Raw genomic sequence first — 24,585 nt, forward strand, 5'->3', positions numbered from 1 at the left:
AAGTCCTAAGGACACGGAAGCTTTCCACAGGTAGTGGTGTGATGATGCTGGGCAAAACTCCTCAGATGCACCAGCGTTCAGAAAAATAACTTTTAAGTTAAGCTGTCAAGTCCTGGCAGCTTTTTCTCCTCCTTACTGATCAGCATCAAGGTGGCTGCATGGAAAGGAAATAATGCAGCTTGTCACCAAGGGCGCCAAGAAATGCCCCAAGGCTGTATTTCTCAGTTAAATCCTCTGCTCCTTGGGAGCTCTATCCATTGGTTACTAAAATCTTCTTAGGAGGCACAATATTGGTACCCCACTGAATTCCCCCAGGGCTTTTCGGTGCTCCCCTGAAGCAGAGTCCCTAGGCATACACCACCTGTACCCTGGTGCTTAGATCTTTGGTTTTAGCTTTCATGATACATCATCTATGTCTATTATCCAAGCCACAAGAGTCTTTAAAAATACAGATGCTTTAAATCGGTCTCTAGATTTTTTCTGCACAGTAAACTAGACTTTTTGTGTCTCTTTACTAGATTATCCATATACTGCTGTAACTGCTAAAATCTAACCAGCCAATAAATTCCAGAAAGTCATGTTAGCCAAAATATTTTACTTTTTAGGCTTGACTGACACCTTAGAACTTATAATACAATAATGATAATAATATCAGCTACCAATTATTGGCTGCTCCTTATGTAAAATGCATGTGCTCAATATTGTACAAACATTTCCTTAGTCTTACCAATACCTTATAAAGAATATATTTTAACTTTTTGCATGGGAAAATCAAGGCCCAGAGAGGGTAAGTAAACTCACCTAAGTGATTACCTGGCCAGTACCGTACAGAGTCTGCCCACAAGCCCATGGTTTCAAACCACCTTACTGCACTAGTTCCCATTCTACAAATGGGGCTCCAAGGCCTAAAAGAATCATGAGATAAAATGGAAAGCAGTGGATAGAGCACAGTGATTGAGAGCAGAGATTCCTAAGCCTCACAGCCCCAGTTTGAATCCCAGTTCCACCACTTATTAGGTGGGTGACCCTGGACAAGATATCTAACTTTTCCTGGTAAAATGGCAATAATAAGGTAATAATAATACCTCATGGGGTAGCCGTGAAAATTACATGAATAATATATTGAAAGGGAATGGGCCGGAACCTGGCACAGGGTAAGCGCTATGTGTTTTCTATTGTTGCTTATCATCATTACCATTGTTTGACTCCAAAGTAAATCTATTACCAACTAGAAATCAATCCTTTAAGTGTGACATACCATTTAAGGAGGTTTGTTAGCTTCTTTTTCATCAATATTGATCTTATGACTTTTGATAGATGTAGTCTAGTGACATCAAGGAGAGAGGTTTAAACTTCATCTTCATTTAACTTTAGAATGAGCATCTACAAGTTAGCAATTCTGTGTACTGGAATTAACTAGGGTACTTAAAAAAAAAAAAAACTGTCTAGGGGCCTGTTCCAGACTTCTGACACCAGAATCTCTGAGGGATTATAAAAAGCTCCCCTGCTGATCCTGATGCAGCTGGTCCAGAGATGAGCATTTGACAACCACCATACCATGTAATTCTTTAAGGCATAAAGAAAAACCTATCTAGAGAGATTAAAATCTCTCTCTCTTCTCTAAACATGTTACTGAGATCAAAGTGTATCAAGAAGCCAAAAATATAAACCTTTATGCTTTGGGAACCTTGTGCAAAGGAAGTCATTATATCCTCAATATTTATTACTGCCTCGTGGAAAAGAGACTCTTGGCATTTGGTATAACAACAACCACCTCCCAGGTGCCAGTCGAGCATTGTGTACAAGGATATTTTTCCTTTTCAAGTATGCAGCCCTGAACTTTGACAAAATCTAAGTGTCATTAAAAAGCAAAATATCCTAAAGCTGAAACCAGTCACTTTAAAATAAACGGATTCGTTCCTATAATTTTAAGTGTGCTAAAATGAGCACTATTCTTTGGCTCGCAACTACCTAACAGCAGCTACAAAGGCTATCTGCTCTCTTGGATGGGCTGGCACATTGTTTCCTTTACTTTCCTCTTTAGGCTTAACCCAGGAGTAAATGCATTCACCTAATCTAGGTTAGATGATGGCATTGCATGAAAGTGAGGGACTGCAAGAAATGCTTCAGAACCTGCGAGAAGAGCAAAATTCAGCAATTTACTTCCGAGTAAGCAGGGATTCTTTACCCTATCACAACGTACATTATTCCCTCAACCTATTACTAGTTTAAAGGCTAACTCAAAGTTCTGGCTTCAATATCTAGCATAATGTTTAGAGACCTAGATAACTAATGGGTTAACTGAAAGAGAACTCTTACCAAACTAAGCATATTTGTGGCATCTCTTTCCCATTTACTTTACACCATCTGAGAAGAAATTATGAGTGTCTTTCTTTCACATGGCACTTAGTTGTTTCAAATAATATAAAAAACAACTTTAGGAAAACTGGTCTTTCAGGGTACTTGGGATGTCAGTAAGTACAAAAAACTAACATGGACATCCAAAATGAAAGCTATCGTTCCTATCATTGATACACCTGTAGTCTGTGACTACTGTTTCTATGGTCTGAAATGGATCCTAGTAGTCTGAGGCCTTGGTACAATCTTGTGCTACTTGGGAGTTATTTATCTGCTGAGAAGAAGCACTTTGTTGTTCAAAGCTCCTTTAGTCAGGAACTTGCAGGCATGAGGTAAGGTAGACCAATACTACCTTCAGTACCATAGCTTGACCCAACAAGTTCTTGCTCTCAAGCTGTTGTCTCTGTCCAGAGCCCACCAAACCTTTTTTAAAAATGCATTGTGCCTCTTATTTTTCTTCTTTTTCCTGATTCAGCTACTCCATACAAACTTTTTTTTTTTTTTTTTTTTTGCTCCTCCATCCAAACTTAGTTGCCCTTTCACCAACTTAGGAAAGACCTAAAGGACTAATATAATCACTTCTATCAAATTATGATAGTAATGTCTAATATAGGATTAATTAATTATGCCCCTGGAACACATATTCATTTTCAGAAACTCAGGGAAACTACAGAAATGAGCAATGTGGAAAATTCCATGGAAGGTCAGAGAAAACACTCATTTTCCCCTAAGCTTTCATCATCTATGATCGCTAATTCTTCTCTCTCAAGATTGACTTAACTCATAAATTCCACTAAAACTGTATGGGGTAAGCAGAGTAATCTAATCTCCTCCTTCTACCAAAGATGTCAATATCCCAATCCCTGGATCCTGTAGGTATGTTTCAGATGGAGTTAGATTTGCTGATCAGATGACCTGAAAATAAGGAGATTAGCCAGGATTAATTAGGTGGCCCCAATGTAATTACGAGAGTCATTAAATGGAAAAAGGACAAAAGAAGAGTCAGTACCAAAGAGATGGCATTATAAGAAAGACTCAACAAGCCATTGTTGGTTTTGATAATGGAAGGTAGGCATGAGCCAAGAAATGTGGACTGCAGAAGCAAGAAAAGGTGAATAAAAAGGTTTCTCTCCTACAGCCTCCAGAAAGTAATGCAACTCTATTAACACTTTTGCTTTTAGCCCAGTGAGACCCATTTCAGACTTTTGATCCCCAGAACTATAATAAATATGTGTTGCTCTAAGTAACTAAATATGTGTAAATTTGTTATAGTAACATCAGGAAATGAATACACCATCAAGCTACACAGAGGGAGCTAGCACTCTGATTTCCTTAAAATACATGCTTGGTATTTTTCCGACTGGATTATGCTGCTGCTTTAAAGAAGTTGTCTCATTTGTATTTGCTGGTAATTAGACAACATAGACAGATGATCAACAATTGTTGTGCCAGGAGACACAAGGGAAAAAGAAAGATATAAACAACTATAAATAATGTCACTTACGCTGTAAAAGTATCTTTCAATGTTCAACTGGGCAAAAACATACAATTAGTGAAAAGAATTCATTGGCTGGTATGGCCTTGTTCTGGATATTTTTTTATTTGAGAATAAGGGAAGGATGGTTTATCAGACGGAAGTCAACAAAACTCTGCTAAACATCAAGGTATGAATGGTCTGTTGTGATCTACTAGCTTATATCATTGCACTCCCCTCTTGCCAGTATCCCATGCCACTGATTTTATCCTGAATTTAGGGGACACGCCCATTTCCAGAAAAACGATACCTGCCTCTGGAAACCTAAACCAAAGAGTATCTATAGCTTCTTTATCCCAAACATTATCACGGAGCAGCTGTTTTATTCCAACATAGTAAGTACCAGTGACAATGATCGGTTTCTAGCTGGTGGCAGCAAGGGAAAGCAAGCCTGTTATTTTGTAAACTCCTTCTCACTAGGCACAAATTCTCTTACTGCTGTGATCTGACAAGAGGCTAAAATATATACCATTCCATACTCTTAGCCAGCATATGAAATTCTTCGACGGAAAGAAATAGTTTTGATTGTTTCCCGCAAGAGGAAATTTGGTGCCCTCTGCTGTTGGAAGACTAGAGGATACACCGTCACCTTTACAAACTGGCACTAGAGAGGGTCATAAAAACACTCATGGACTGGACCAGCTTATCCCAATATAGACATACAGTTACTTTCCAGTGGAAGGGTATATAGATACGTAGTTATAAAGATCCAGAGTTATTTTTAATGGAAATTTTTGCTCTTGGTTTATCACTCAATGTTTATTCTGAGAGAGTATTAGACAAGTACTATTAAAAACCTGAGCCTCGTTAGAAGACTCCTAGCCTGTATTACCGGTTGGAGCATCTAGCTTTACAAATAGGAGAACAAAGATGAATGGTTTAAGATTTTGCAGCACAAGTACTGGATTAAAAGGGTGATATTATTAGGGTGGTATGATTTATAATTGATTCTTCGGCTGTGTTACGAAATGTGAGAAACATAAGAAATAGGATAAAACCTAAGACAACATCTGTGGAAAATACTGGGCATCTTCAGAACATAACGAACAGAGTTGTAGCCCCCTAGATAGCACCTCCAATCATAGTTTCCCTCCCTCTCAGAAGTACTGACTCTATTCAATTTGACGTTTAAATGACGGGCATGTAAACGTATTATTTTATTTTATTTTTTTAGTTTCCTGTACTTACTTTCTCTAACACTGTTAATGCTGCTTCTAAAATTAAAAATTACCTTTAAATGATGACTTTGTTCCAGAAGGCCCAGAGGACAGCAGTTACCACCGGTCATGCAGAGCCAGGGGGAGGATGCTAGCCACCTCCCCAGTTTGGGGGCATGTGGAAACTGCTGTTGTAAGGTTGTCATGCATGAGAAGAGTGGGTGAGATGGATGTCTCAACACTGGACAGTTTCGAGGAGGTTGGAGCAGGACAAGAAGGCCCTATGATTTTTTTTTAAACTAGTTACTACAGAAACGGGATATTGAGGGACCACCAGTGGACGGTGTATAGCACAGTGGTTAATGTGGTCAATGATGCCAAATGTGGAGTTTTAGAATGAAAACCGGGCAGTCTTCCCAGAGCATACAAGGCCCCAAGAGCTGAAAGCACAGTCTAGTCCTGTTCATTCAACACACCTAGCACTAAGCTCAGTTCTACGTGTTAAGCTCCAATTTTCTCTAAGTGTCACTCTGGGAATAGCTTACTGATGATTCTGTTTTTTTTTTTTTTTTTCTCCCTTCCCCAAACAAATCAGGCTTTTACAAAATTTGAGAAAGGACAGCACACATCATTGCCACTCTCCTACATCTGCTGCTTCTTCCCCTCGGTGTGTGAAGGAGTCACTGTCTCCATGCTCCCCTGTCCTGTCCAAGATCTTCCTTCCCCCAGTTCCCTCCTGCTCTAGCAAGCTAAGAGCTCATGGGGAATAGGCGATCCAAGAAAAACAGTGTCCTGCACCTAGCATAAACTTCCAACTGCTCTTACCATCACTGTCACCACCGCACACTCTCCATTCCATCCCCTCCCTCCAGCTTGCTTAGTCAAAACTCTCATCCTCTTAATACCAGACTAAGAAAAGCTACGTGAATATACCAAATGTTACTCGGACAGATGTATTTGTACTGTCTTTTTCTACGTGCCAGGGGTGATATTAGGTGTTAGAAGAGAAGATCAAAATAGCCTGTCTTTTCCAGTAGGGTTCTTATCTAATCCCTTCTTGGCCTGCTTCTAGGCAGCCGCCTTTCCTCTGTATTTCTGACCTACTTTTAATCGCCTTTTGTCGATTTCCCTTCTTTTCAACAGTTCTCAACTCTCGGTAGATGGGATTGCTTGAGAAGTAAGATATATTCTATGTATATATATTAAATTAAAGAAAAACACAAACACAGGTGGTGATGCCCAGTCCAGACCAACCGAAGTATAAGCTGATAGAGGCCGGGCAATAGCAGTTTGAGAAGTACCTCAGAGGATTCCAACCTGCGGCCAGGGTTAAGGAACCAATGTTAGCCAGGACCCTTAAATCACTTACGTGCCTGAGGCATTGGCTATTTCATTTATTTGTTCAATTCATGTACTGTGTGTGCAACCACTTAAGGAGCTCCTACCACACACATAGCCTAAAACTACTCAGCAGCTACATGGCATCTTCAAAACCAAACATATGTTTCTGACCGCTACTTCGTAATTCTTCCTCAGCTTATTATTTCTCTTCTCTTTTCTGTCACCAATCTTCCCACTTCTGCACAAACTTCCTACCTTTTTCCAATCATGCTGGCTTCTTTGTGACCGCTCTGGGATTCTCTGGTGCATCTCAATGTCTTGGCCAAAATAATGCTAGATTAAATAAGCGGTTGGCCAAAATTCACTAGGATATGACATTCCTGCAAACGCCTAATAAAAAAGATTACTGATGTTCCTATGTGTCTCTCTGCTTCACTCAAAGGTCCCTGAGTGGAGGAATCATATTTCATTCAGTGCTGTATCCTCAATATTTAGCAGTTATTGACCAAGAGTGACCTAAAAATGAACATTAAATGCAGAAAAGGAGGAAAGAAAAATAAAGGTATGTGATAATGTTTTCTTAATCATCTAAGAATGATAAAACATGAGGAAAATCCCTCCTGAGAGGTCATGGTATCATGGTTAACAGCATGGACACTGGGACCTAGATCACATACTATGTTTGTGGGCCTAGAGGATCCTCCAGTAAAAACTGTAGGCATTGAGTCTATAATAAGCTTTCCTGGTATATAACATTGAATGTGTTGTCACAACTTGTTGATGGAAGAAGTAAGTTCATTCTATGTAACTCAATGAGGAGAGGACCATAGAAGTTTGCATATGGTTTCTTCCAGAATTTGCCCTATGCATCTTTTTCCTTTTGCTGATGTTGGTTTGTATCCTTATACTGTAATAAAACATAGATGTGAGTATGACTATAGGGTGAGTCCTAGGAGTTCTCTTAGTGAATCATCGAATGTGGGGGTGGTCTTGGGGACCCAGGACACAATTTATAATCCCAGTTTAATCGTGAGAAAACTATCAGGCAATTGTAATTGAAGGACATTTTACAAAATTGCTAATCAGCATTCCTCAAAACTGTCAAGGTCATCAAAAACAGGGCAAGTCTGAGAAACTGTTAAAGGCAAGAGGAGCCTAATGAGACATAATTACTAAATGTAATGTAATGTGGTACCCTGGATGAGATCCTGGAGTAGAAAAAAGAACTCTAGGTAAAACCTAAGAAATTGTGAATGAGGTATAAACCAGCTAATAATAATGTATCAATACTGATTCACTAATTGTAAATGTACCATAGTAAGTTATTCTTTTAAAATATTTATTTACTTATTTTATAGAGAGAGAAAGTGTAGGAGTGAGCAGGGGGAAGGGCACAGAGAGAGAGAGAGAGAGAGAGAGAGAGAGAGAGAATTCTCAACTTAACTCCCTGCTGAGCAGGGAGCCTGACTCGGGCTCAATCCCAGGATCTGAGATCATCACCTGAGCCAAAACCAAGAACCGGCCACTTAACCACCTGATTCACCCAGGCGCCCCATTAACATAACTTACTAATAATAGGGTAAAGTAGGTGTGAGCATATGGGAAATCTCTGTACTAGCTTCACAACTTTTATATAAACCTAAAACTATTCTAAAATAAAAAGCTTTTATTAAAGAAAATTCTTTATCACTTACTGTGTTCAGAATATTGTGCTAAGCATTAGAAAATTTAGATCTTAAGGTAAGGGAATTATCAATTTAATGTAATTTTTCTCCACAGTTATTCATTAATCTATATTTTGAAATCAACTGAAATAGCAGGAAAACAAAGTTAAGGTATTTCTTTATGCCTACTTAAATTGACTGCTTATCTATATCCTATTATCTCACTAGATGATGACTTCCTAGAACATAGAAACTATTCAGAAGAATCAACTTACTGAGCAAGCACTAAATGTTATTTCATTAATAAAATGAAAAGAGTTGGCCAAGAGGCAACATAAAAACATGCCCAATATCATTAAACATTAGGGAAATACAAATCAAAAATGCAATGAGATATCACTTCACACCTGTCAGAATGGCTAAAATGAAAAAGACACGAAATTACAAATGTTGATGAGAATATGTAGAAAAAGGAATCCTTATGGGCTGTTGGTGGGAATGCAAATTGGTACAGCCACTGTGGGAGAACAGTATGGAGGTTTCCCAGAAATTCAAAAACAGAAGTAGCATTTTATCCCGTAATTCCACTAATGAATATTTACCCAAAGAAAATAAAAACATTAATTTGAAAATATGTATATAACCTTAGGTTTACTGTAGCATTATTTACAAGAACCAAGTTAGAAAAGCAACCCAAGTGTCCATCTATCCATAAACAGATGGATAAGGAAAATGTGGTATGTATGTATACATACATGTATATGTACATGTATATGTGTGTATACATATACATACTGATGTATATGTATATATATGCACATAATATATATACATAATGGAATATTACTCAGTCATAAAAAACAATGAGATCTTGCCTTTGGCAACAACATGGATGGACCTACAAGGTATAATACTAAGTGAAACAAGTCAGTCAAAGAAAGGCAAACACTACTTGATTTTACTTGTATGTGGAATTTAAGAAACAAAATAAATGAATAAACAAAGAAAAAAGAGACAAACAGAAAAATAACTCTTACATACAAAGAACAAATTGGTAGTGCCCAGAGGGGAGTTGGGGGGGGTGATGGGTAAAACAGGTGAAGAAGATTTAAAGTGTACTTATCTTGATGAGCACTGAGCAATGTACAGAATTGTTGAACTGTTATATTGTACACCTGAAACTAAAATAACATTGTATGCTAATTATATTTCAATAAAAAATAAGGAAGATGATGAACTGACCTGTAACTACTAAAGAAATTGAATTTATAGTTAAAAAACTTCCCAAAAAAGAAATCCTCAGGCCCAGGAAGTTTCATGATCAAATATTTAAGAATAAATGACATGAATTCTTCAAAATATTTTCCAGAAAACTAAAGGGGAAAGATGACTTCCCAACTCATTTTAGAGGCCTGCATTATTCTGATACCAAAACCACACAAAAGCAGGAAAAAAATACAGAAAACCTCATGCCAATATCCCTCATGTACAGAGGCTGGGAAAAAAACTCTCAAAAAGTATTGCAAATAGTAGCCTGTAATATATAGGAAGAAAAACACAACATAATAAAGTGGTGTTTGCTGCGGTACTGAAAGAATGACTCGGTATTCGATAATCAGTATTAACACTGAAAACACATAATCTTATCAATTGATAAGAAAAATCATTTGACAAAATTCAACACCCATTCATAAGAAAACTTTCAACAAACTAGAAATATAAAGAAACTTCCTCAACCTGGAACAGGGCAGCTACAAAACACCTATAACTAGCATCATACTTAATGGTGAGAGACTGAATGCTTTCTTCCTAATACCAGAAAAAAGACAAGGATATCTGTTCTCTTCATCTCCCCTCAAGACTGTACTGGATGTTCTAGCTACTTCAATAACAACAACAACAACAACAACAACAACAACAAAAAGAAATTCCAGATTGGAAAGGAGTAAGTAATGCTGTATTTATCTGCAGATACCACCTAAGTAGAAAATACAATGGAATCTTTAAACAATTATTATTCTTACTAGGTAAGATTTGAAAGGTTGTAAGCTATAAGATCAATATACTAACTCAATTTTATTTCTACATGTTATCAATAAACAACTGGAAAATGAAACTTAGGAAAACAATATGATTTTACAACAGTATAAAAATATGAATTCTTGTGGATAAATCTGACAAAAGATGTCAAAGATTTACACTTTCAAATGACAAGATACAAAGTCAAAACAAAAAGCAATTGTGTTTCTGTACACTAGTAATATACAATTTTAAACAGTTTTTTTTTTTAAATTAACAACATCATCAAAAAGTAAAAAGGTATAAATCTAACAAAACATGCACAGGTTCTGAATGCTAAAAAGTGCAAAAATATGGATGAAAGAAATCAAAGACCTAAACAAAAGGAGAGACATACCATTTTTGAGGATTAGGGAAATCAACAGAGTAACAATTTCAGTTTTCCCTAAATTGATCTATAGATTTCATATAATTACAATCAAAATCCCAACAGGATTTTTTTAAGTAAATACAAACAGGCTGATCTAAATTTTACATGCAAAGGCAAAGAAACTATAATAAATAAAACAAGTATGAAAAAGAACAATTAAGTTGGAGGAATCACAGAATCCTATTTTATGACTTATTAAAACTACAATAATTAAGAAAAAGGACTCCTGGCAATGAGAGAGACACAAAAATAAACCGAAGAGAATAGATAGTTCAGAAATAGACCCACACATAGACAGCCAATTGGTCTTTGACAAAGCTGCAAAAGCATTTCAATGAAGAAAGGTCAGTGTTTTCAACAAATGGTGCTAGAACAATCAAGCATCTCTATGTAAAACAATGAACCTCAACTGAAACTTCATACTTTGTTAAAAAAATAAACTCCAAATAACCATAATTCTTAATGTGGAACTTATAAAACTTTATAAAACTTTTAGATGAAGCCACAGGAAAAAACCTTTATAAACTTGAGTTAGGCAAAAGAGTTCTTTAGGTATGACACCAAAGGCAAAATCCATTTAAAAAATTGGAAATTAGACTTCATCAAAACTCAATATGTTTGCTCTACAGGAGAAGAATTGTTAAGAGAATAAAGAGACAAGCTACAGAGAAAATCTTTACAAATCACCTATGTGATGAAAAACTTATATCCAAAATATATAAGGAACTCTCATAAAACACAAAGAATGCAGCCAAATTTAAAATGACCAAAATATTTAAACAGACACTTCACTAAACAACATATACAAATGGAAAAATAAGCATATGAAAAATGTTCAGCATCATTAGGAAAATGCCTCAGGAAAATGCAAACTAAAACCACAATATGATATGTCTACATACCTACTTATATAACAATTTTAAAAATACTGAGAATACAAGGTGTTAGGATTTACAGCAAAGGAAATTCTCATATAGTGTGTCTTGGAATACAAAATGGTATAACCATTTTCCAAACTGGAAAAACAATTTGACAGTTTCCTATACAGTTAAGTATATATTTACCATATGCCCAGTATTCTCACTCCTGAGTATTTACCCTAGAGAAATGAAAATTTAGGTCCACGTAATAACCTGTGTGCGAATGTTTTTAACAGCTCTATTTACAATTGCCCAAACCTGGAACAACTCACCTGTCTTCAAAAGGTGAATGAACAAACGGTGCTTTATTAATACGATAGAATACTACTGAGTCACAAAAAAGAACAAACCATAAATATATTCAACAACTTGGATGAATCTCACAGGCAACTGTACTGAATAAAAGAAGCCAGTCTCTGGATGCTACATACTATATGAGTCTAATCTTATAACATTATATTATTATTTTATAACATCATCAAAAAGACAAGCTAAAATAATAGAGAACAGATCAATGGTTTGGGGAGATTAGAGACAGGACAAGGATATGATTATGAAGATATAATCAAAGAACAGTTATAGGCACAAGGGAGATTTGGGGGGTGATGGAAGTGTTCTGTATTCCCCCCCCCCATGGTGGTTGTTATATGAATCTGTGTGTTTAGGTCATAGAGCTATATGCCAAGAACAAAGGCATAATAATTACAAAAACTAAAGCATAAACCCAATAAGACTCTGGCGAATAAAAAAAGAGGTTTGCTCAGCACTGTCTTTCCCCAAAGTAGAAGCTTAATTAACATCTGTTGAATAAAACACTGAAAATCTGTTGTAGTTTCTGTTTTGATATTAAACTCATTTATACCCCTAAGCTTCAAAAATTTAAATAACTTTTCTAGTGTCATTAACATTTTCTATCACGGTACCTGCCACATAAAGGTGTCTAGTTTGTAAAAAAACAAACAAAAAACCTATTAAACATACCAAATGAAAGTCAGAAATCTAGATATTTCAACTAATTATTTTAAACTTAAGAAAATTATCATCAACAAGAGGTAACCTTTCCTTTATATCTTGTATGCTTATCTTCCTTTACTTAAAAAAGGGCAGGGAGTACCTGGGTGGCTCAGTTGGCTAAGTGTCGGACTCTTGCTTCAGTTCAGGTTATGATTTCTGGGTCCTGAGGTCGAGCCCTGCTTTGGGCTCTACATCAGTGGGTAGTCTGCTTCTCTCCCTCTCTCTTTCTCTCTCTCTCCCCCGCCTCACCCCCTGCCCCTCCTTCCATTTCTATGAGCACTCCCTCTCTAAAATAAATAAATAAATCTTTAAAAAAATACAATATAAAAGGGCAGGATCTGCACTGAAGTCATTACTCAAACGCATGGTATGTGAAGCATGTATTTGATTAATATTTAAGGAGGTAACTAACTACTCCTTACTAAACATGGAATGAGGGAAGCCTGGGTGGCTCAGCGGTTTAGCAACCTGCCTTTGGCCCAGGACATGATCCCGGAGTCCCGGGATCAAGTCCCACCATTGGGCTCCCTGCACGGGGCATGCTTCTCCCTCTGCCTCTCTCTCTCTGGATCTCTCATGAATAAAAAAATAAAATGTTTAAATAAACAAACTAAACATGAAATGAGCTGAGGAGCTAAGCCATTAATTGATCTCAAATATTAAATCTTTCCAGGATTTATCTTCTTGCTTGAATTAGCAAAACTGTTAAAAATTCTGCTTTTGGGTTTTAACCGCGGTCTGCACTCACATCACTAACTCGTGTCATTTCCATGCTGCTACAGACTTTTAAATCTCCTTTGCTAATTTTCTTTGGCATTTGTTTGCCAGTATCTCCCGTGCAACCAACCAAACCTACCAGGTTCCTGCCATATGACTCCCTGATTGACCTGCCACAGATCTGACTAGAATTCCTTCTTTCTGATCCGTTAGCTCAGCAGATTGCCTAAATCACATGCATGTGAATGAATACAAGTAACTTTCTTTAAAAAAAAAAAAAAGATACCGGTCTTGCTAATATAGTTGAAGGTTTCAGAAATACCCAGGTCAAGAATTAAACACATTTTTTTAAATTGTAAAGATGTATTCTGCATATACTTAGAGTACAGAGCAAGTATTATTTTTATACTTTTTTCAAATTTCTATTTGTTAGAGAATTATAGCCCTCCACATTGTTTTTAAATTAGTCTTTCTGAATATTCATTTAATGTATGATCATCTCCAATTTATCTGTGGATTTAAGCCAAATTTTCAATAAAAATATTGTATTTTACAGCTTTGATAAATTAACCATGAAGTATATTATAATGATGCTAAAATATATTCATTCTTTACATTCTAGAAGATATGCTTTGGTGCCACATTACACCATCACTTGCAAATAAACCAGACTACAATGCTCTTGTCAGCATCCAGTGAAAAATATAATAATTACCTATAATTATACTATCTAACCAAACGATGAAAAATAATTAACCTGATTGAAGCACTCGATGTAGTAATTTTATTCTATTCAGTCTATGACTAGGATCATAAGCAATGAGTTCACTTAATTGTTTAAAAAATGAACTATTATGCAAAGTTGCAGCTTTCTATATTTAAGCTCTGAAGACAATGTTAATATTCAACGTACTGATTAATAAGGATTGCTATTTATTATAAACAAGTATGTAACAAAGGCGATTTGCAAAACTAGTTTACATAGAAATATACTGGTCCTCAAACTTCAAATTTTCACGAGCACCTCATTCATTGGCTTTAATTGGTCTCTAGAGCACCTGCAATTTATTGTTCAGTACCTTCACGTAACCACTTTTGAACATATAATTATAGGTACAGGAATTTAAATCATAGAGAAGAACTCTTTCCTATAAAATTACAGTAAGGGTCAATTATTATTAAAACGAATTTCACAAATTAGTAGAGTTCACCATATCTGGATCATATGAGCACATAATTACATAATGCTCCTTGAAAATATCCACTTAAGCTAGAAGAGGTGATAGTCAATGAATTTCTCACTAGAATGAATCAGAAAAATTTCTTTGTTCCAACCTAACCTGAAAGAAAATCACTGCAAATCCTGCCACCGTGAATAAATTTAAAATGTGTATGACAATCTCATCTCCCTATCATGCGATTAATATTCATGTAAAATGTTAGAATTGAGAAAAACTTCACAAAAGGACACTCTAAACAAATATGAACACAGAGCCCGGTTTAGACTTGCCGCTGATAAGAGAGGTGATGATTATTAAGTTCACCCAGACAGAAATGTCATTTTAATGCTCATGAAAGCCATGTTTTTGTAGTATAGGTATTCAGTTAGCTCCTCTCTCCAAACCCTGAGATTTATAAAACAGAATGTTTAATAAGCTCTTCAAAAAATTACCTGCTTCTGTAGCCATCTTTCATGTCTTCGTTGCTTCCTTCTCAGATTTTTCAACTTGCTCCTTTCTCTCTTACTGAGCCTCTGATTAATGGCACCCAATGAGAAGCTGCCCGAGCGCAGGAAGTCCAGTGGAGAGAGGTGCTCTTCCTGGTCCGGGGCCTCCAGCACGCTCCTGCCAGCTGAGGGCAGGTCCATCAGGAAAGTCAGGTTGTTAGAGCTAGCATGGTCAGAGTACCCTGCAGAAGCTTCTAGACCACACTGAAATTCTCCTCCTCTTTGTGTCTGGGTCTCACGGGGAGCCACTGAAAATCTTTGCAGCAGCATGCTAGGATCAAAATTGGATGAAATCTGAAAGGAACAGTTATTTTTACTAGATTCTACAGGCAAGCCCGAGAGGTGAATAGGCTGTGTTTCCTTTAGCCTGGGACAGGCAGTAGTCTTACTATGTATTTTATAAAAAGTGGGTAATAAAGTCAGTTTCTCACTGATGTTCAGATCCAAACTATGTGACTTCCTATGAAAAGCTCTTGTAGTGCATCTGCCCGTCACAAGCTGAGGAACAAAAAGCTGGTATTTTGGATCTGATGCTTTGAAGAGCAGTCTTTCATTCTTCATCTGAAAATATGTTGACCGTACCTCCAGGCAGAGTGCTTCTGTTAATCTTCCAGGGCCATTATTATTTTGGGCCATATTTAAAAACCCGTGATTTCTGTTTCTGGAGGCGCCACCTGTCAGCAGAGTTTCCTTGTCACAACCTGACTGAACTCTAGGATGTGACAAGTATTTCAGCGATGGTCTCATTAGTCGGCCTGCTCATGCTGGCTGATAATCGGTCCAGCTCTTAGAGAGATGTACAGCTGCAAGCTGGCCACAGGAACATTTTGGAGTGCTGACAAAATTAAAGCCCCCTAAATGGGCCCCACAGAAAGGGCAATTCAGTTTTCCAACTGTCCACTGGGCCTACAGGTAATAAAGGAAAGTAAGACAATGATTTCATTGTAAAGTAATCAAAGAGCATGTGAGTTGTATTTTTTTTTTTTTTTTAAAGCCAACCACATGAAAGTTTTCTATGCCACAGAAAAGGCTGGCTTTCGGTTTTCTGATTGGTAGACAGAAAGTAAAGGGAAACAAGTTTCCTAATAAATAGAGATAAGCAACTCCGAAGTTCTAGAATGATAACATATTGCACATCACGCCCAACTCAACAATACTCCTAAGCGTTCTAAAAGAGCCTCTTAAACAATAGGTTGAATATGGATACAGTGTGAACTAATGAAAAGAAAAATACACTATGGAACCAGGAAGCAAATCAGTCTACAGAGCTTAATTTGCAAGTAAAATCTCACAGAAAAGTGTCTGTTTTGATACCCTTCTTGCATACCAAACACTGTGGGAGGGAACTTTACCCAACCAACAGAATAAAGCTCTTCCTGCCTTTTTACATACAACCAAAGATATTGGTTGCATACATAAGAGTGTACTTTCTATATTCAAGTGGGAAATTAATAATGAACTGGTTTAAAATTATTTTTTTCAAGAGAGGTAGTGAAATATCTGCAGCCTCCTAATACATTTTGTAAAGTTCTGGACACTTTAAAACCAGCGCATTGGCGTGTTCCCAGGAGGTCATTACAATGTGAGAATGAATGCAAAGGGTATCTATCAAATGTTATTTTTTAACAACAACAAAACAGTCAGTGGGGAATAGCAACTACATTTCTTTCAAAAATCATTTACTTATACTTTTCTAATACATTAAGTTGCTTTGAGTTGTGAGAAATAATAATACCATACTGTTAACAAGGTGGGTTCTGGCTCTTATAATATTTCATTAAGGAGCCTAAAAAAACATGGTAATTTGGTGTTGACTGTACCCCGGGAATCATTAATCATCCATTTATTTTATAGGTGTATGCACACATGAGTAATATAGGCTATTTTGTTTACTCAGTAGTTTATAGGCTATTTTGTTTACTCAGTAGTATTTTGTTTACAATGCCTCATTGTATTGTTCTCTGTGCTGGAGGTACAGTAATAAACAAAAGAGAAAACCGTCTGACTTCATGGAGTTTTTATTCTAGTAGGGGAGCTAGGCAATTAATAAGACCAGCTAGCCGTATATGTATGTGGGTAAGTGTATATGTGTGTGTGTATTTATGTCTGTAATTATATATGTCATATATGCCTGTGCATTTTTACAAGTACTATATATAATTTGTTGTATGTATATGTATGTAAAATTAAAATAGCTATATAAACCAGAGAAGAGAGAAAGGAAGTGTGAAGAATAGGAATACTGGGGAAGGGCAATTGGTACTTTGCATAGGCAATGCCTCATTGTGAATAAAGACCTATGGAAATAAGGGAAGTGGTAAATAACTGTGGGAAGAGCAATCAGGGAAGGGGAAATAGCATGATTTAAAGTCCGAGGCAGAAAAATACCTGGAACACTTCAGTAATAATGAAGAAGCCAGGAGGTGTAATCAAGAGTTACAGACCCTTTCTTACCTCTTGAAACAGTGTATTGAAGAAAAATAGCTCTAGAATGAGGACAAAAAATCCTGAAAGTAGCAAATTCCTAATTTTACTCAGAAACCAAGGAACTTACTTTTTGTATTAGGCAGTTTATCCATTCTGGAAGAGCTTCTATGTCCATGTGCCACACATGACAAATACTTTGATCATCAGCAGAATGATGTCTATCCTGTTGTATCAAAATGCATGGTATTAGTATCAGTTCCAGATTTATTGGAGTAAAATACAAAAATATAAATTCAGTTTTACCTAGTATGAAAATATACACTGGGCTCCCCTTATTCCCATCCCCAAAACAAACCCACAAAAGCAAAAAAAAAAAAAAAAAATCAGGAAATAACTGCTCTTGAATTAAAAAAAAAGTCCTGCATTTCATTGATTTCATCAAATTAAATTTAAAATTTAGCAACAAGTCACTCAATAGACAAATTTGGCACCCTATTCTTTTTCCTGTGAGGAAAAAAAAAATAATGCCATTCATGACAACTTTCCCAGGCTTTTAATCTCTGATTCCATGTGGACTCTACTAATGATAGAATAAAGAAATTGCTATATAATCTATCAAGAAACTCAAGAAAAGCACAAGAGGATTGGGGAGAAGGATAATTATATAGACAACTGGAAAAGCCCCAACTAAATATCAGCTGTATTAGAACAAAGAAATTTCAGAGCAAGACACTTTTGGCTTTCTGAAACAGATGTGTAGAAATCAAGGTGATATATAGGCAAAACTGCATACATATCAGGAAAATGCAGGGCAGGCCAGTATGGAGATAGAGGACTCTTTATCACCTTAGTAAACCTTAGGCCAATTTATCTTTACTTCTCTGAGTCTCAGTTTCTTCACCTGTAAAACACTTCCAGATAATTCTAAGATCCCTTATGAGTATACAAAATTTCATTTTATGATGACAGAAAAGAGATTCTCATGAAACACAGGGAAAAATAAGGCTTCTTATTCCCAGGATCAGATTTTACATAAAAGCAGCTCTTCCAAGTTGCCAAAGTACAACATTTTTTAGACTTCCCCAGGAGAGGCTATAATTACATTAATAAAATAAACAAGGAAATTACTAAACATACCTACTAAATCTATATTCACAGTGATTAGAATGAAATAAGACTGAACTTCTTTAAGAACAATTTGCTGAATGATCTACATTAGATTATGACTTGGAACCAAGATCACCCAGGATTTCTAGGTTTAATTTCCCAAATTGATTCCTCTGGGCACTGTATCACTTTTCTCTTCCATGAATACATCTTAAGATACTAAATGGTAGCCCAGTATACAAGAAAAGTTTCAGTAAGATTTATTTTTTAAGATTTCTTTATTCATGGGAGACACAGAGAGAGAGGCAGAGACGCAGGCAGAGGGAGAAGCAGGCTCTATGCAGGGAGCCTGATGCGGGACTCGATCCCAGGACCCTGGGAACATAACCTGAGCCCGAGGAAGACGCTCAACCACTGAGCCACCCAGGTGTCCCTAAGTATGATTTATTTCCATGTCAGAAAGTTCTATAAAGAAACCATCTTAATCTAATTTCTGTCATACTCCCCCCAAATCACAAACTAATTAAAAGGGAAAAGGGACATGAGCTCTTATTATATGTTAGACCACATTTCATTATTTTGTATACTAGACACAACTGTATTTTATATACTATAAACAACATCACTGAACCTAATTCAAGAGTGTAACAGAGGAAAAAAAGTACTTTTGTTAAAAGGTCTGAAAATTTTCCATTTCTGAGGTTTTAAAAATTTACAACATAGGTTGAAAATATTTCAAGGGCAAACACAAAGTACGCTGAGAAAGGTTTATAGTGGACCAAAGAGAAACTTTATAGTTTTATTAATGACGTCTGAACTCTAAATCTGATCAACAGAATGCAACTTATCAAGTCAACAGTAAGAATAATAAAGGACAAGGCAAGTCCATGTCAAAATGAAAAAGGTATTATTGAATGGAAGCAAAGTTGGGAAGAAAGGAGGAGATACTAGGATCAGTCTCTGGCTCACTTGCCTTACTGCTCCCTAATACATGTGTCCTCACAAGAGTGTCAGGCAGACATTTTATTCTAGATTCTCATAAAATAAAAGAAGAAAAAATTCAGGCAGAGGGAAGTAATTACTGGTTTCAACATAGTAAAGTGAGTACATAATCTAGTCTATTCTCCTTTTCAAAACAATGAGCCTATAAGAGACATTTACAAAAAGGAACCAATAGCTGAACTAGAAAATACAAGAGATTTTACTGAACCAGAAATTATGAGAACCCTCTGGAAGATCAACGAGCAAACAGCAGTACAAGGTATCCAAGTTCCAAGTTCAAGATAGATGAGAGCACCACAAAAAATGGTCCACGTCAAAGCAGTGAAAACCAGAAACAAAAAAGGCGCTGGTTTACTATCAGGGGTGGAAGGGAAGTCTGTCCGTCTCCAGGCAAGAGGTGCACTTGGGCAAGAGAGAAGTAGGGCGACATCCCAGGATACGTGGAAATTCCTAGAAAAAATGGAAAGCATTTGCGGCAAGTCTAGAAGATGCACTATTTAGGACCAATCTCTATTCTTGCTGAAAATAGCAGCACGACATGTAAAGAATGTGAACTAGATCTGTTTGTACCAATAAGATTTCACCAAATTCAATTTAAAATTTAGCAACAACAAAAAAATAAATAAATAATTAAAAAAATAAAATAAATTTAGCAACAAGTCACTCAACTAGTAGAGATACATCTCTATTACATACTGCTTGTTCTTTTAAAAAAGTCAAGTGAAAGAGAAATAAATGCACTCTGAGCTATGCTATAAAAGCATATACAATCTAAAAATAAGCAGTATTACAACTTTGCTATAGAAACAAATAATAAAAAAAAGAAACAAATAAATAGAAATAATACCTAAAATGCCATGTACCAAGGTGATAAACTCGGTTAGATTTGAAAGAAGAAAGACCAAGATTAGGAGTTACTAAAAGGGAACTTTAACTTTCTCATTATTGCTTTAATGGGAGAATATATTAAATTATATAATTAAAATTGTATTTAAAAATTGATTTCAAGTCAAAATAAAATAAACGGATTTCTTCTGATTCTGGCAATGCTGAAGTGATATCAGACATGCTCTCAGCAGTACAATAGATAACACTAGGTAAAACATACTAAAAAATTGTTTTAAGACACTGAACAAAAGAACTGGAGGACTGTGATCCCTGAGAGAAAAAACCTAATAAGATGAGCCTAAAAATCACCCTTGATTTCTGCCCTAGGGAACTTTCAGAATCTTGCTGTAGGGAGAAGGAACCCAAGAACACAGCACCCTTGCTGATAAAATAAGATAGAAGTGTATAGAGGGCTAAATAGAGTTTATAGGATACTGTATAGACAAGGATAAGCCTACTAAGAAAAAGTTCCAGATAATTGCACAGATATTTCTCTAAATCTTTGGTTGAATACCAGTAGGAACACATGCTGGGTGAGATATAAGAGAACTGTCCACTACACTCTGTTGTGACTCTTTTTTTGATTGATTGATGGATTCATTCATTCATTTAAGCTAGAGACAGGGAAAGAATCTTTTTTGTTTGTTTGTTTTATGACTTTATTTCTGGGGTCGCCTGGGTGGCTCAGTGGTTGAGTGTCTGCCTTTGGCTCAGGGCGTGATCCCAGAGTCCAGGGATCGAGTCCCATATCAGGCTCCCTGCGAGGAGCCAGCTTCTCCCTCTGCCTGTGTCTCCGCCTCTCTGTGTCTCTCATGAATAAATAAATAAAATCTTAAAAAAAGATTTTATTTCTGTATTAGAGATAGAGCATGTGACTGACAGCATGGGGGTGGGGGAGCTGAAACAACAAGAAGGAGAAGACGTGCCAGGACCCCAGGATCATGGCCTGAGCCAAAGGTAGACACTTAACTGACTGAGCCACCAAGGTGCCCAGAAAGACAGGATCTTTTTTTTTAATAAAGATTTTACTTATTTATTCATGAGAGACACACAGAGAGAGACAGACAGAGACACAGGCAGAGGGAGAAGCCAACATCCTACAAGGAGCCCAATGTGGGACTTGATCCCAGGACCCTGGGATCACGACCTGAGCCAAAGGCAGATGCTCAACCACTGAGCCACCCAGGCGCCCCAGAAAGCCAGTATCTTAAGCAGGCTTCTCACTCAGTGTGCAGCCTGACTTTGGGGTTCAGTCTCACAACCCAGAGATCATGACCCGACCCAAAATCAAGAGTCAGATGCTTAACTGACTGAGCCACCCAGGTGGCCCTGTTATTATTCTTTTAATATCACTACCTCTGTAATGATATCTCTTCTTTTCCCTAAAATTGGTCATTTGTGTTTTATCTCTATTTTCCTTTTCACTCTACTTTGTGACATGTTAATTTCATTGATGTTTAAGAAAATTATTTTTCAATTTCATTCTAATTTCCTTTTTTACCTTGTGTTACTTTTTTCCTTTTGCTTTAGATTTCATTTGCTCTTCTTGCTTACTTCCCAAGTAGGAAGCTTACAGTATTGATTTTAAACCTTTCTTTTTTCAAATATAAGTGTTTACACTCCAAAGTTTCTTGTGAGCATTGCCTTTACTTGTATCCCACAAAATTTCTTACGTGCGTTTTCCTTTTCACTCAATTTCAAGTATTTTCTACCTTCTCCTGTGATTTCTTCTTTGACCTTAAGTTCTATAGAAGTATATCTTTTTAATCTGCAAATATTTGAGGATTTTCAGATAACTTTCTGCAATTGTTTCCTAATTTAATGTCATTGAAGTCAGAAAATACATTTGATATTACTTCATTTCTTTCAAAACTATATAACGATCCAACAAATGATATATCCTGGAGAATATTACATGTACACTTCAAACAAATACCTTTTCTGCTGTTGTTGGGTAATAACATTTCACACATGTCAGCGGTGTTGCCTAAATGTCCTGTATTCTTATTGAGTTTCTGTCTTTCTGTTCTACAGATTTATGAAACAAATCCTGAAATTTCCAATTATAATTATGGATGTATCATTTCCTATTTTTAAATATTTTTATTTTTTATTTTTTGTAAATTTATTTAAGATTTAAATTCAATTAGCCAACAGATAGTACATTATTAGTTTCAAATGTGGTATTCAATAAATCATCAGTTGTGTAGAACACCCACCGCTCATCACATCACGTGCCCTCCTTAATGCCCATTACCTAATTACCCCATCCCCTACCTCCTCTCCAGGAGCCCTCAGTTTGTTTCCTACCATTAAGAATCTCATGGTTTTTCTCCCTCTCTGATGACTTCCCATTCAGTGTTTCCTCCTCCATTTCTTCTTTAAATTCTATTTTGCATCAAGTATTTTGAAGTTCAGCTATTCGGTGCACACATACTTACAGTTGTTATGTTTTTCTGATGAATCAATTCTTTTATAATTATTAAAATGTTCTTTTTTCATTAATAGTATTTGTTGTTCTGAAATCTACTTTGATAATAACATAGCAATTTCATCTCTCCTTTATGTTTTCATGATAAAAACTTTTATCCTTTCATTTTAACCTGTGTCTTTGAAATATATTTCTTATAAACAACATATAGTTTGATCTTTGTCTAGCTTGATATTCTTGAATTTGTAATTGGAGTATTTATGCCACTTAATGTATCAAAATGTAAATATCAATATGTTTGAATTTTTTTAATATGTTTGAATTTAAATCCAAGATCCTATTTCTTATTTGTCTCATCATTTTTCTTTGTTTTTCTTCTTTTACTATCTATATGGGTTAAGTTTTTTTGGAATTTTTTTTTTGTGTGTGTGTGTTTTCTGTTGGCTTTCTACGGTACATTTTTTGCCCTCAGTGGTTATTCTTTTGTTTATAATATGCATCTTTAATTTATCATAGTCTTCCTTTAAATCATATTATACCATGGTCTGTACAGAGTAAGAAGCTTACTCAGGATTCTTCCCTTTCTTGCTGCCTATTCTTTGTATTATTGCTTTCATGTTTTTTATTTTTGAACTTATCAATCCCATGATACACTGCTAACATTCTGCTTTAACAAGTAAATTGTCCTTTAAAGAAAATGAAAAGGAAAAATAGATGTTTTACATTTACCAACACATTTACCATTTCAAGATCACCTTATTCAGTTGTGTTGATCCAAATTCCATTTGATGAAATTTTCCTAGTATCTGAAGAACTTTCTTTGATAGTAAAAATTTACTGATAAGTTCTTTTAGAGTTTATTTGTGTGAAATAGTCTTTAATGCACCTTCATTTAAAACATTTTATGTACAGTAAAATTACTCTGTAATATGCGGTCCCTTGGGTTTTGAGAAATGCATTGGATTGATTATACATAACCACAATCAAGAGACAAAACAGTTCCATTATTTTCCTCAAATTCTTTCATGCTGGCCCTACCTAGTAAATATCTTCCTCCCCACTTTCTGATCTGTTCTCCATCTGCATAGTTTTATTCTGACTCACCTTGTTCAACTGGGACAGTCAGTTCAACAAGCCTGTAACTTCAACTTTCCCTGAATCTCAGGTAAGCTTCTCCATTTCCTGGACCAGAGAGATGTGGATCTAACTCTATGATCAAAGGCCTAGTTTCTCTGACAGATATTCACAGTATCAAGTTCAGAGACAATGAAAAGTGGCTTAGGTTTCAATTCATCCTCTTGGTTGTCAGCTTTTCCTTGCTCTGCTCTACTTTATATTTGTCTTCATCAGCACACACTGTGTCCCTTGGGTCTTAGTGGGTCTTTAGCCATCTCAGTGTTCCTCCTCTTTCTGGGTATAGTTCTGGGTCTAGAATTTTTTTCATGCTTTTATTTGATTATAGTTGACATTATAATTATATTTGATTATAGTTGATTATTTTATTATTGTGTGTCAACAGTGTTATACTAGGCATACAATACAGTGATTTGACAAGTTTATATGTTATGCAAGGCTCACCATAAGTGTAGCTACCGTCTGTCACCATATAACATATTCCCTATGTTGTCCCTTTTATCCCTATGACTTACTCATTCCAGAATTGGAAGCCTGTATCTTCCACTCCCCTTCACTCATTTTGCCCATCCTGTCAAACACTTCCCTCTGGCAAAATCAGTTTGTTCTCTGTATTTAAGGTTATGGTTCTTTTTGTTTGTTCATTTTTTTAAAATTCCACAAATGAGAGAAATCATATGGTATTAGTCTTTCTCAGTCTGACTTATCTTACATAG

The 24,585-nt window shown here is 36.1% G+C and overlaps 1 protein-coding gene across 1 annotated transcript in view; it reads right to left on the reverse strand.

Annotated features, from left to right (window-relative positions):
• RNF180 (ring finger protein 180) overlaps positions 1 to 24,585 on the reverse strand; it is a 184,825-nt gene that overhangs the window by 112,971 nt on the left and 47,269 nt on the right. The window contains 2 exon segments of the mRNA XM_055332093.1: positions 14,827 to 15,786; positions 17,435 to 17,530. Coding sequence (XP_055188068.1) covers positions 14,827 to 15,786; positions 17,435 to 17,530 — 1,056 coding nt within the window.

The sequence above is a fragment of the Nyctereutes procyonoides genome, unplaced genomic scaffold (assembly GCF_905146905.1).
Source record: "Nyctereutes procyonoides isolate TBG_1078 unplaced genomic scaffold, NYPRO_anot_genome, whole genome shotgun sequence".
Taxonomy (NCBI): domain Eukaryota; kingdom Metazoa; phylum Chordata; class Mammalia; order Carnivora; family Canidae; genus Nyctereutes; species Nyctereutes procyonoides.